Here is a 14,088-nt window from a genome sequence, read left to right as displayed (position 1 = left end):
ACTGTGACCATCGTTCACTGAGTCATGATTTCATGTGTAAAGTTACGACAAGGAACTTTAATGTGTTGATTCTGGCGCCCCCTGTGGACAAAGGTGGTAGTGCCTCTGAGCACCAGGTCCCTTTAGAAAACCTCCCTCTACTGCAGCAGGTCTGACAGTCTGCCCCTCAGTCCCGGTTCTGGTTCTCCCGTTGCCTCCCTTTGACTTCTACACAATCTGACCAGAGGAGTCGCCCCCTGATGGTCATCAGAGAGAATGCAAGTTATAAGACCCTCCTTCATCGGCTTCGCTCGTGAGAACCGGATGCTGCCGCCTGGTCGCTACCAGATCCGTGTCCGGCGTCTCTACGTCATCCTACGCAGTCCAGGTATGATCACTTCCTGGTTGCAAAAAACAACAAACAGATGGGTCTCATATTAGAAATGACTGTGGAGGCCCAAGTAGTCAGGGATATGGAAGCTACTCTATTTCTATATTTCTTTGTGAATACTCATTGTTCAGAAGCTCTACACGGTGGAAACCAATGAAGATGAACGTCCATGTTCTCTAGAAAGCTTTCTAAATGTGGACATTTGCTCTGTTTGTCCAGAATAAGTTTTACAATCATTTTAGTTTTCCTGGCAGAAAAATACTTTCCTAGTCGGCTAAAAAATTTTGAAAATACGAACAGTTATAGCAAAATGAATCTGCGATATCTTGTCTTTATCTCTCGTATTTTAGAAACGGTTTAAGGGAATTTAAAGCAAAAGAAAACCTGCCCAGTGACTCCTGTGTTCTCTCCATCGGCGGGACCCTTTAACAGGAAGCAGGTGTCCTCGGGGCCGGCGGTCTCACGAGGGAACGTTGAGTAATTTTCCAAAACAGTTCTTTTTCTGGACCACATGCATGTTTTACATCAGTTGGGGTGGGAATCGGCCACATGTTTTCAAGGCAATGTGACACTTATCACTAAGTCAAGCTGAATGTTTTCTCAGCTGATGCAGTCTACAAGTACAGTACATATAACCAGCGGCTGCAGCAGGGTCCAGGTTTCACCACTGGAACATCTGCAGGCCGACGACATGACTTTCTTCAAGTGCCTCCTCGGCCTCCTCGTGCTCTCGGGCTGCTCCCGCGCTGAAGAGAAGGTGAGGTCACATGACTCAGCGCTGTAGAGATAATCATGTTTCATTGTCAAGTGAAGTGCTTTTGACAGCTTTACATGCATTAGAGGCCGGGCACTCGACCTCATGGCTGGACCGTTGCATGAGTCCAGCTGCTGCACGTGCTTCATTATTTATGGGGCAGCAGCAACCGATCATGTACCTTTGATTTGTAGATAAATGTTTAATTCTACCGGCACTATCTAGAAAAGAAAAACTGTGTCGACGCAGAAAGACTCTCACTGAGGAGGATTACGCCCTGCAGACGAGTCCTGACGCGCATTCATCCGCCGAGAGAGGCGACTGAGTGCTGACGTTAACTGTGAGGACGCTGAAGCCACGGAAGCTTTAAATCACGTGCAAGATATACGCTTATCAGCCATTGGGCCAGTATGCATACTGGTCCTTTACATACTGGTCCTTTACATACTGGTCCTTTACATACTGTCCATTGCATTGTGGTCCATTGCATTGTGGTCCATTGCCAGCATTCAGTCAAATGTCCTGGAGAGAATCCTGCTGGACAGGTTGCATGAGTTAATGAGCTCCACAGATAACCAGTTGAGCGTCAGAGCCAAACGCCACTGACTCGTGTTTTTATGCCTTAAAGGAGATTGTCAACACAGATAGAGGTCAAAACTCCTCCGTTCTCACGTGTTTCATTGATGCTTCCAAAGCTTTTGATCGTGTGCTAATCACATAAAGTTGTTAGTTTCTGAAGGAGCCGCGTTGCCTGTTTATTGCAGCTTGTTTATTACACATTGCTTTTATTGTGAAATGCACTGAAACAGGAAGCTGTTTTTCTATTAAAACAAATCTGAAACACACTTTGGAACTTTCTCTCCGTCCTCCATGAGCTGAACTACATAACGTCTACATTAGCGCTCAGACTTCAGTTCTGACTAACGAGCGCCGTCTTGTCCCTGATCCAGGACCTGTCTGTCTCTGAGCTGCTCTGGAGGGCCAACAAGGACGTCGGTGAGACAACTTGCACATTTATTCATTTATTGAGTCTCAAGTGAAAGTTGCTTGTTGATTTACAGTCAATATTTTCCCAGAATGCATTGGAAGTCTACATTAACCCAGCATCACGAATAAGCAGAGCAGTGTGGAGTTGTCTGGATATATTTAGGTCGCTCCTCCCTCTGCACCACCTTCAGGACAAAATGTCAACTTCACACACGATGCTTGTCATAATTTAATTGATAGATTAAGACCCAATGCTGCCAGCTGTAGGATTCATATCTCCTCTAACTGTAGGAATTAAATCAGAATAAAGTCACAATTCTTAATATTTATTCCACAACAACCTCAATGTGAACAAACATTGATGCTGTTGACCTTTTCTTTACATATTTATGATCAGATGAGAAACTCATTTAATGCAAAATCTTTGTTGAACTTTCCAGTGATGTATTTATTTACTTTAAAGGGTCATTTAACTCAACTATGCGGTAAGGGTTAAGGTTAGGGTCACTTCTATTGAATGTTCTTCATCTTCCTCCTCCTCTACATCTCAGAGGTAAACGTTGTACTTTTTACTTCACTACATCTTGTAGTAAAAAGTACAATAGAGGAGTAGAGGAGCTACAAACACATGATGATCTTATAGAATATGATGAGTTGAAGTAGATTAAACTAGACAACAGGATATAAAGGAGGTAAAACATGCAACACACACATTAATGCAGCAGGAATACCCCTGATTGGTCCTTCCACGTCCTCCTACAGTGCATACAGAAGAGGAGCCCCTCGTCATGGATGACATTGCTTATGACAATGAAAGTGAGAGAAACGCTGATCCCTGCACCTCCAGCGGCTGCATGTGGGGAAAGTCCAGCGATGGAAAGGTGTACGTGCCTTATGTCATCGCCACACACTTCTGTAAGTAACTCAATCTTTAGTAGTTCATTATCAGGGCGCTAGAGCATGAAACAACCAGGCGGCAACCTCCGCTTCTGAAGAGTGAAGCCAGGCGGAAGTGCCTCCTCTGGTTGTATAGAAGTCTATGCTTCATGTGTTAAAGCTGCATTCTCTCCTGACCACCAGGGGTGACTCCTCTGGTTGTATAGAAGTCTATGCTTCATGTGTTAAAGCAGCATTCTCTATCCTGACCACCAGGGGGCGACTCCTCTGGTTGTATAGAAGTCTATATAAATGACTCTACTTCTCTTGATTTATTCCCTCAGTAAACATTGTAAACATGAGTTTATGTCTCAATCTCTAGTTTCAAGTCTTCTTCAATACAGCATGATGTTCATTTAGTACATGATGGTCATTGAAGTTTTCTTGCTACCCACTGCTCCTGAAATACTTTGGATGGGTTAAATGCAGAGGTTTGAGCCTTACAACTGATTTCTTATTGTTTTTAAGTCTATTTTTCTCTCGTCTCGCCAGCTTCCCGTGAGCGCTCCATCATCGAGCGCGGGCTGCTGTCCTTCCACGACGTCTCCTGCGTTCGCTTCGTCAAACGCAGCAGCCAGAGGGACTACCTGAGCCTCCAGTCCGACAACGGGTAACACGCCGCGTGCTCGAGTGGAAACTGGGTGCAGCTTTTTAACTGCGTAGTATGTATGTGCATCATATGCATACAGGTGATGGATGTCAAATAGCATCAGCTATATCACCGATGAAATGTTAAACGCATCGCTGTCTCATATCACGACATGGTTTTATGACAAAATGTTTCCTCCACATTCGGACATATTTGGGACTTTTGTATCTTACCTCATCAACCCTAGGGTACCCTGATCAGGGGACCCTAGGGCTTGTACCGCTGTTCTACAGCTCATATGACCTTGATTTGAATACCAGCCCTATTGGCCTTGATCTCTAAGGAATCAGCAACTCCTTGCCTTTAAAAAAAACTAAATATTTATTATTTATGTTCTGCATAAGTATGATCAAAGTCAAGAGTCTGGTCAAAAAATGAGTCCTTGGTCGCTCCCAGAGTTTTTTTAATTATATTTTCGGTGCCTTCCCATCATGCACCAGAGTAATACTGCACCTCTTTAGAAAGATTAAGACCTAAAGCATCCAAATATTCAATAATAATCACAATAAACACAAGCAATTACATTTTTTTCAAGCCTTTCCAGTCCAAAAATCATGTTTTTCGGTTCAGAAATAGAAAATTTGCAATTTTGACCTGAATCTTGGTCGCACCATGAGCTACATCTGACGCGCTTTCAGATGAGTCTGAGGGACAATGAGACGCAGGACCTCCGAACACAGAAGACAAATTCAAGAAAAAACTGCCGTTGCTTTTGATGTCAATACACATAGTGATCTACTACTGGAAGATTCGTACAGTTGATAGAGGTACTAAATTAGTTAAATAGTGACACGTTATAATCGCTCAGTCATGTTGTAGAGCTTACGGAATTACGGAATTATAAATATATAACGATCTCTTTTTTTTAAATGTAGTCCATTGTTTCTCTTCTCACAAGGGATTACAGTACTTTATCCATTTAAATGTATTAAATCAGACCAGTGGTTGATGATCTAGAAGCATTTGAGTTTTTTAAAACTCACTTAAAACTCACGTTTGAATATTTTTTTGTTGCACTTTTGGACCTAAAACTGGATTTGCGGACCAAATTATTTGTCACAGAATGCCGTACATCTCGCTCTACAGTAGTTTTCATCTTCAGAAGAGTAACACACAGGTCTTGCTTCAACTACTTGCAAACCTATGACAATATGAGTGCAGAATGTTGTTACATTGAGATGAATAAAGTCCCAAAAATGAAGCCATAATCACCTTTCCAGCCCCTTAAATCTAATAGTAACTGAGCCGCTTATTCTTTCCTCCGTGTGTCGGCGTGCAGCTGCTACTCCTACGTCGGCCGCCGTGGTTATTCCCAGACGGTGTCTCTGGACCGGCAGGGCTGCCTCTACCACAGCACCGTCCAGCACGAGCTGCTGCACGCCCTCGGCTTCAACCACGAGCAGTGCCGCTCCGACCGGGACCGGCACATCCGGATCCTGTGGGAGAACATCCAGCCCGGTCTGTCCCATCATTAAGATCACTGTGATGCTACGCTAATACGCAACTTCTTCCCTTGTGTGTGAACTGCTCATTTAAACATTATTTGATATCCACTAAGAGAAAGAATAGTACTAAATCCTAAAGCAACACATGTTGAGCATTGGATTAAGTCAGTGGTTCTCAAACCTTTTCTGTCACGCCCCACTTTGAAGGAAGACAAATGTCCGCGCCCCACCGCCCCAACAAAATGGTAATAAAATGGTCCAACTTTTTGTGACTCCTCCATCCGTGCTTTAAAAAAAAAATAGAATAAAGAAAATTGAAATCCCTTTCACGTAAACCAGATTGCTCCATCAGACAAAAACTAATAACATGTAGAAATAAAGTTATATCTGTGCAAACAATAACTAATATTTGGAAAAACCTATTGTGGCTGCAAATAACCTGTTTTGCACTGAATATATTTTTGGGTAAAATGTGGAGAGAATAATTTCCTCACTGTGGGATTAATAAAGGATAAAAAAAGAATCTGCAAATCCCCCCGCGCCCCACCTACAGTACCTCCGCGCCCCACTAGAGGGTCGCGCCCCACAGTTTGAGAACCACTGGATTAAGTGATTGATACAACTGGATGGAGATGCTGAGCTCCTCAAAGGTCGTCACTAATCACGGCGGCTTGCTAACGGTGAACGACTCGAAAATTTGAAAACATTTGAATCCACTAATCGCAACAACTCTGTGGGAATGAATTGAACCCGTACGAAGATCAGCTCCTTTGATCTTTAACCCGAATACTGACGCAAAACTAACGCACATCTCTTTTTTTCTGTCCTTTCTGAGCCTTGCTCTGGTTTTCGTCCTCTCAGGTTGGGAGTACGCCTTCGACAAGATCAACACGCTGAACCTGAACACGCCCTACGACTACGACTCCGTCATGCAGTACCACAGGTTGCTAAGCGACTGTACACAAAACATGGAGTTCGAGATTATAAAAAATATTTAAAAGGAAGACCCCCAAATATCTCAAAATATATTTATGGAAACATTACAAAATGCTAAATAATCATCCAAGTAAATAAACAGAATGTATAAACAGGCAACCATCTCTTTGGCTGCTGGTGGATTTGAGCACCACAGTATTCAACAAACGAGAAGCCGATCATAAAGATAAGTACATAGTTAAGATAATAAGATAAAGATCATATGTCCGATCACTTCCTTGAAGCTTGTGTCGTTTGGCTGGACGTGTTCCAGAGCGCACAATAATAAATACAATAAAAAGTCTTCCTCAAGACGTGATTCTTTCAAATAAATGTTGTAAAAGTAAGAAAAACTCTTTGTCTTTAGTTCAACAAAAGAAATAAATCATAACTCTTATTCAACAAAACTGATGCAGTCAAACCATCCACACCAAAAAAAGACATGTATACATTTCTACTTTTTTATTGTTTTGTACAAACCAAAAATAATTCATCTCTTAATAACTGCAGGTATGCCTTCTCCGGGAACAATAAGCCCACGATGGTTCCCATCCCCAACGCCAACGTGGAATTCGGCACGGCCAACCAGATGAGCAAGAACGACATCGGCCGACTGAACGCGCTGTACAGATGTTGACCGGTGAGAAAACACGAGCGCTGAGTTTGTGCGTACGCTTCTGCTGCCGTGAGAGAACAACCCGTTTCTTTGTTCCCCAACAGGTGGAGAGTTCAACCCGTTTCTTTGTTCCCCAACAGGTGGAGAGTTCAACCTGTTTCTTTGTTCCCCAACAGGGAGAGTTCAACCCGTTTCTTTGTTCCCCAACAGGGAGAGTTCAACCCGTTTCTTTGTTCCCCAACAGGGAGAGTTCAACCCGTTTCTTTGTTCCCCAACAGGTGGAGAGTTCAACCCGTTTCTTTGTTCCCCAACAGGTGGAGAGTTCAACCTGTTTCTTTGTTCCCCAACAGGGAGAGTTCAACCCGTTTCTTTGTTCCCCAACAGGGAGAGTTCAACCCGTTTCTTTGTTCCCCAACAGGGAGAGTTCAACCCGTTTCTTTGTTCCCCAACAGGTGGAGAGTTCAACCCGTTTCTTTGTTCCCCAACAGGCGGAGAGAACAACCTGTTTCTTTGTTCCCCAACAGGTGGAGAGTTCAACCTGTTTCTTTGTTCCCCAACAGGGAGAGTTCAACCCGTTTCTTTGTTCCCCAACAGGGAGAGTTCAACCTGTTTCTTTGTTCCCCAACAGGGAGAGTTCAACCTGTTTCTTTGTTCCCCAACAGGGAGAGTTCAACCCGTTTCTTTGTTCCCCAACAGGTGGAGAGTTCAACCTGTTTCTTTGTTCCCCAACAGGTGGAGAGTTCAACCCGTTTCTTTGTTCCCCAACAGGCGGAGAGTTCAACCTGTTTCTTTGTTCCCCAACAGGCGGAGAGAACAACCGCGACCACATGGCGCCGCTTCAGAGCTCAGACGGCGATCTAAAGGCATCGACAATAAAGCTTTAAACATTGAAGCCTTGTTTCCAGTTTGTGCCAAATGTTCTGAAGTCTGTGTGATGATCAAAAAGACAGAAATCGATAGTAATTTCTCCTTGAAGAACTCAGATATTTTACTTAACTTTTTTACTAAGAGTAGTAGTACTTCTGTAGAGATACTAGAAAGCAAAAGTCCTGCATTCAAAAAATTACTTGACAAAAAAAGGTTTAGTACTTACATGAAGGATGTTAAAGCATATTAGGTATTTCTGGAATGTTATGTCTGATTATGCAAATTAGGCAATATCTTATTAAATATGTACTAATTTGCAAACATTTCCAGAACATACATCTAAACATTGGATGAAGCAAGTTTCATGAAATGTTATGTTTAAATATGCAAACGAGGCATTATCAGATTGGTAACCTTTGATGAATTAAGGAGAAAATGTACACCAGAATGTATATTTGGGATTCTCTACCTCCTCCTGCTTCATGGATTGTGGTTATCTGGATCGTGGTACATGCGTATACTACTCTTTTGGGGGGGATATCTGTAAAATGTATATTTTTATACTTGTCTTCTACTTCAATAACTGATTGTTATTTACAATTGAGTGTGTATTCATTCTTTCCTTCTATCTACAATCTATCAATTGTCAACACAAATATTTTGCACATTTAATATCTGTAGCAAATATACGAGTAAAAGTCCTGCGTTCAAAAACTAACTAAACTAAAAGTACCAGCTAAATGTACTTAAAGTAAAAGTACTTTTAGTGCAATGACAAGTACAATAATTAGGAGGTAAAACATATAGAGTAGTAAAGTAAATGAAATACAGTGCTTGACTAAATGTAAAATAAAAAAAGACAAATCCAGTTCAAACTTTCTTTGATTTTATTCTGTTCAGGATTCGTTCACTTTGTTCAGGCTGAAAAACGACTGTATGAAATTATAATAATACAAAACTTCAACATGAATCAAGAATTCACCTCTTTAAACCCCAGCTGTTTTTTTCCGCAGAAATTGTGAATGTTTCCATAAAAACTTGTTTCTCTCTTTTTTAATAATTTCGTTGGTATAATAAAGAAAACCCTTGTGAGAATAGTTAAGATGTGTATATAGCAGTATATGTGTTATTGGTTAAAGTTTGTTGATGAACACAGAAATAATGAAAATGAAAAAGAAAAAAAACTTCCAGGATGAATATCTCTTTAAAATGATGAAGCTGAAAGGTTTAAACTTCTACCATAACATAGCACAGTATGCTAACAGTCTCTCTGCAAAGTTTGACTTTGATCAAGTGAAGTAGAACATTTAAAACAAGACAGTTTAGGCAAATCCCCAAATGGAGCGTGGATGTTTTGTGTGTGTGTGATATTTACATTTTCTTATGTATCACGCTATTTATCTCACTTTTATATCACTAATAGTGTTCAGTACATCCACATACAGCAGTAACATACATTAAATAAAGCAAAAATAATAATAATTAAAATAATAATAATAATAATAATAATGCCCTCAAATCATCAATTATTGTAAAGTATGTATCATCGTTTTCTATAACTTGTCTCCCAAGTCCAATTTTAATCTAAGAACACTCATTTTAATCATTAGAGCCTATGGGAGCTGTCTAAAGATCCAAATGAGTCCTTTTAGCCACAGAAAAGCAACAGAAAATCTTCACGTCTCAAAATGTAGTGACACGTAGGATCTGATTTGCCGACACTAAAACAGATCCCACGAGGGTACTGTAACTCCAAACTTCCTGCGTTAGATGCCCCGAACGTTCTTCTCTATTTTTGTTCTGCCGCGTTTGAAGTTTACGGAGCCAGAGATATTTTTCATAAGGTAAGCTATTTTCTTTACATTTGCTGGGAAAAATTGTTTGGCTGGATGACATTTTTCCTGATGCTGTGAGAAGAGATTGGAAGGTAGCGTCTAAATCCGTAGGCTGTGGGTTTACACTGGCATTCGCCGTTAGCCTGTCCATTAAGCTAGCCGATATTGCAGCTGCAAACGTGCCATATATTTCCTAATTTCTATCTTTATATTTTGACTTAGTTGAGTTGTGTGTTTGCAGGATGTAGAAATTGATTACTTAGTCTTGTAGCCCAGGTGTTGCCTTCATTATATTCGTTATTGATTCATAAAATGTACAAATCTTTATGAACTCTATGTGAATACATGAACTTGAAATTGAGCCCCTATTTTAGGGGTACGTGTAAAAGGTTTTAATTGAAAACACATCAGACAGAGATACCTTGATTTCTCTTTGTATTTGAAAATTATAAAAACTAAAATGTTCTTTTTTTACCAAAAAAAGAAGTGGTACATTACTTTATCCAATCATTTGTGCCAGTATTCAAAACATATGAAATATACAATAATCACAAAATAAAACTGTTTTAATTTGGCACCCAGATATTTAATTAATGCGCACATGCTTTTTATTCCTGGGTACATTGTTTTTGTTGAATGCAGGTAATGCAGTTATTATGATTAATTAAACTGCATTAGGTAATATCAATGAGTGTATAATGTTTATACTGTGAATCACCAAACTTATAGATTTGTTAGATTTAATATTAGTGAATCTATCTGTAGATAATCCAGTGGTAGTTCTACTCAGTGTGATTGACAGGAGAGATGATCAGAGGAGCAGAGTTTTTACCACCATCATTAAAACATGGATTAAAGAATGGGTAGAGTTTCTCAGTGAAGCAGCAGCCAGTAAAGGAGTAGATAAGAGCTGCAGCATCAACGTCATGAAAGGAGACCAGACCCTCCTCATAGTCCACAAACACCCCCACCTTCTGAGGCCGAGACTTCAGAGAGAGACGGACTGGAGGGCCAGCAAGAGCTGAGTACTTATTCTGATTCCTCAACTTTATCGTCCAGAAACCTTTCTGAGGAGACAGTGTGATGTTTCCCTTCCTGTTGATCGACTCTCTCACCACTCCTAACTCCCACCCAGTCTTCCCTTTAACCTGAACCTCGTAGTAAAATCTTCCTGAAGAGAAACTCTGCTTCGCTAAGACAATTAAACAAGTATTAAATCTCTCTGGATTGTCTGGAAGATTATTCTTAACATCACCATGTTTAACTTGTTTTCCATCATCAGACAGGATGAGGTCAGGATGAGCTGTTTCAGGATCAAGTGTCACATCCACTGCAGACTGCTGGACCCTCTTCAGCTCAAGCAGCTTCGTCATCTGGTTACTGAGCGTCTCCTCCAGCTGAGTCACAGCTCTCACCACAGTCCCCTCATATGAAGGTGGACTGACTCTGACTCCTGTCCAGTTCTTGGTGGGTGGAGCAGCCTTCAGGGTGCTGAAGCTCTGGAGGAGGTGGAGGTGGTCTTCAGAGCGAGAGAGCTGCTCCACCTCAGTGCTTCTCTTCTTCAGCTCACAGATTTCCTGTTCCAGCTCTTTGATGAGGCCTTCAGCCTGTTTCTCTGTCTTTCTCTGCTTCTCTTTGATGGTGTCGATGAGCTCGGCCTGGCTTCTCTCAACAGACTCCTTCAGAGCGGTGAAGACCTGAACACCACCTGCTATCTCTCTGTCTGCATCTTCCTCACTGAGCTCCACCGAGTGTTTGATCTCCTGAATCTTCAGTCGTCTCTTCTGGATCATCTGCTGGATTTCATCATCAGTCTTCCCCAGCTCGGCCTTCTTTCCTTCATATTCTTCTTTCAGAGGAACAACATCATGGTTCTTGTGGTCTAGAACAGTGCAGAGCATGCAGACACACATCTGGTCGGTCTTACAGAACAGCTCCAGCAGTTTATCGTGCTTCGTACACATCCTGCCTTCCAGGTTCTCCACAGGGTCGATCAGCTGATGTCTCTTCAGACCTGCTCTTGTCAGATGAGGCTCCAGGTGAGTCTCACAGTAGGACTCCAGACACACCTGGCAGGACTTCAGGGCCTTCAGTTTGGTTCCAGTGCAGACGTCACAGGGAACTTCTCCTGGTTTGGCAGCTTGTTGCTCTGAGCTGCTGCTGCTGGCTTTCTGTTGAGCTGACTGTCTGAACTGAGCAGCCATCTCAGAGATGAACGTGTTGACCTTCAGCTCAGGTCTGGTGTAGAAAACCTCTTTACAGTTGGGACACTGATACGGGACATTAACGTTCCAGTGTTGAGTGATGCAGGCTTTACAGAAGTTGTGTCCACATGGTATGGCGACTGGATCAGTGAACACATCCAGACAGATGGAGCACAGAAACTGATCTTCAGTCATCTGCATGCTGGCAGCAGACATATCTACACTCTGAGGACAACAAGAGTGGCAGTTATTACATATATTTGGATTATTTGTTTCATAAAATCAAACTATGATTAGCAGAATGTAAGGACAGTCTTCCTGAATTACGTTTTTATATTATATGAAGTTGCTGTGAGTGAAGGAGAGCTCAGATATAGTTCATCAGGAGGGTTGGGACAAAATATCAATACCGTAATATTTTGTATTACTTTCCCATGAGATATGTTTACGATTTTTTTAAATCAAAACAGGCAGGCCCTCCAAACGTTTGCATTGGGACGACTGGAAAAAAAGCTTGACAGCTACACTTAGAGATGCCGCCTGAAACCTGGTTCTAAAAAGAACCGGTTCTAAATTAGTAAAACCCGGATTATTTATTCAGTCCGGAGTTAAGGGTTCTGCTGTCGATACTTCAGAAGCTACGGAGTGAGATGTCCTCTAACCTCCTCTCTCTGTGTTTCTAGTGATGTCATACAGAGTTTGATCAGGAGAATAAGCTTATAAATTAAATCTAATCGCTTAGCTAATTGTTTAAAAGCAAATGGTTTTGGAACTTTTTGTATTGCTTACATTCAAGAGTAATAAAGAAATATCGATCACTTTTCTTAATTGTCTTTTTTCTCTCTAACAACGATAAGAGTATCAATAACAGGACTAGTATTTATAAATCCTAGCGATACCCATTCCTTGCTACGCTAGCATCTTTAGCACTGAGGTCCAGAGGCTACAAGACCAGAACCTCATGGGTCTAGGAGAGTCAGACTCTAGGTCCCATGAAAACACACTACTGATGTTTGTATTAAGGTGAGACTGCTGCTAGTTTCATCTTCTTGTGGTGGCACGTGTGGACATGGACCTTTAGTCAGTGAGTCAGCTCAACATTCACTCTGAGTGTAACTTCCTGTCTGATAGAGCTGAGGTTTTGAGCTCAACCAGGAAACAAGTCTGTGAATTAGCTGAAGCTAATGCTAGCTGCAGGGCTCTCAAGTTTTTAAGACAGGTAAGAGTGACATATCCTCTAGCCCCCCCCACCCCTCCCCCCTCGCGCGCCCCCCGCCTCGCCTGTGCCGTATGCCCACAGACCAGCCCCCCCCCTCACCCCATATTATTATTAGCTTTATTTTCATTGGTTGCTGTAGCCCATTTCTATTTTTTGATTGGCAGAACTCCAGGGGATTCGCGCTTGATTCCTCCACGGTGAGGGCAGCGCGACCAGGTCATGTTCGCGCGCTGCGGCACATTAAATAGCAGAGAGGTTTTTTTCAGCGTGAGAAATACGATGTGTGGCGGGAGGGCGTGGCTAAAGACCGAAATGCGTGACAGTCACGCTCAATGCGTGACACTTGAGAGCCCTGCTTTTAACTAGCCAGAGTTCAGTCCCTGTGTGGTTTAATCTACAATGACACATGTATATGGCTTAATATTCTTTATGATAAAACTAGATGTAAAACAATCAGATTCAACGTGGACCAAATATGTAGAGACTGTATTTAGTCTTCGTAGAACAGAGGACTCACCAGTGTTTGTCAGAGATTCTGTTGTGTTGTTGAGGAAAAGCTGCTGGATTCAGTTGAATGTTTCTTTAGAGAGAAACAGAGAGACTTGTCTCCACTGCAGCTCTGCTGTCGCTCACAAAGACTTTACTTTCACTTCAGGAAACGTGACTCAGCAGCTCTCCTCTGTCAGTGTTGATCCTCCTCTCAGTGGCCCGGCGCCAGGAGCGAGTGGTGGAGGAAGTATTCAGATCATTAACTGAAGTAGAAGTACTACTATCACAATGTGAAACACTTCAAGTATCATCAGCCAAATGTACTTAAAGTAAGAAAAGAAAAATGTTCCCCGTCAGTGTTTTATTATAATATCAGATGTTTCTGGAATCATATTCCTGCTGCATCAATGTGTATATTACATGATGAACTCCTTTATATCCTGTTGGTTAGTTTTATCTCCAACAAAGCCTCAGATTCTATAAGAGCCTCATGTTTGTAGACTTTATGTTGTACTCGAGTACAACAGTGTACTTGGTCTTGAGGTATTCTGTGAATATCGCTGCATAAAGGAGAGTCAAGACAAACTCTTCTCCTCCTGTCGGTGACTTTCTGATCCAAACATCTGACTTTACTCAAACTGTCCTGATCTTTAAAAAAAATCATGTTCTTTGTTCTGACCACACACACACACACACACACACACACACACACACACACACACACACACACACACACACACAC

General features: G+C 41.8%; 2 protein-coding genes across 2 annotated transcripts; one reads left to right on the top strand and one right to left on the bottom strand.

Moving 5' to 3' along the window:
- Positions 1-1,061: 1,061 nt before the first annotated feature.
- Positions 1,062-7,584, top strand: LOC306741341 (high choriolytic enzyme 1-like; the record flags this gene model as incomplete). Its single annotated transcript, XM_079223620.1, has 8 exons — positions 1,062-1,127; positions 2,075-2,120; positions 2,874-3,026; positions 3,540-3,657; positions 4,976-5,154; positions 6,003-6,084; positions 6,627-6,756; positions 7,537-7,584. 7 exons carry the CDS (start codon positions 1,062-1,064, stop codon positions 6,751-6,753), a joined length of 771 nt encoding a protein of 256 aa, XP_079079746.1. The 3' UTR covers positions 6,754-6,756; positions 7,537-7,584.
- A 2,632-nt stretch (positions 7,585-10,216) lies between these two features.
- Positions 10,217-13,481, bottom strand: LOC306741338 (E3 ubiquitin-protein ligase TRIM21-like; the record flags this gene model as incomplete). The annotated part of the gene is made up of 2 exons (XM_079223617.1): positions 13,375-13,481; positions 10,217-11,863 (listed from the first exon to the last, which is right to left on the bottom strand). The coding sequence occupies exon 2, from the start codon at positions 11,852-11,854 to the stop codon at positions 10,217-10,219; it is 1,638 nt and encodes a 545-aa protein (XP_079079743.1). The 5' UTR covers positions 11,855-11,863; positions 13,375-13,481.
- Between the last annotated feature and the right edge of the window lie 607 nt (positions 13,482-14,088).

This window comes from Taurulus bubalis, assembly GCF_910589615.1.
Source record: "Taurulus bubalis genome assembly, chromosome: 9".
In the NCBI taxonomy this organism is placed as follows: Eukaryota; Metazoa; Chordata; class Actinopteri; order Perciformes; family Cottidae; genus Taurulus; species Taurulus bubalis.
The sequence above is the reverse complement of the archived record's forward strand: the minus strand, read 5'-3'. Positions and strand labels throughout refer to the sequence as shown.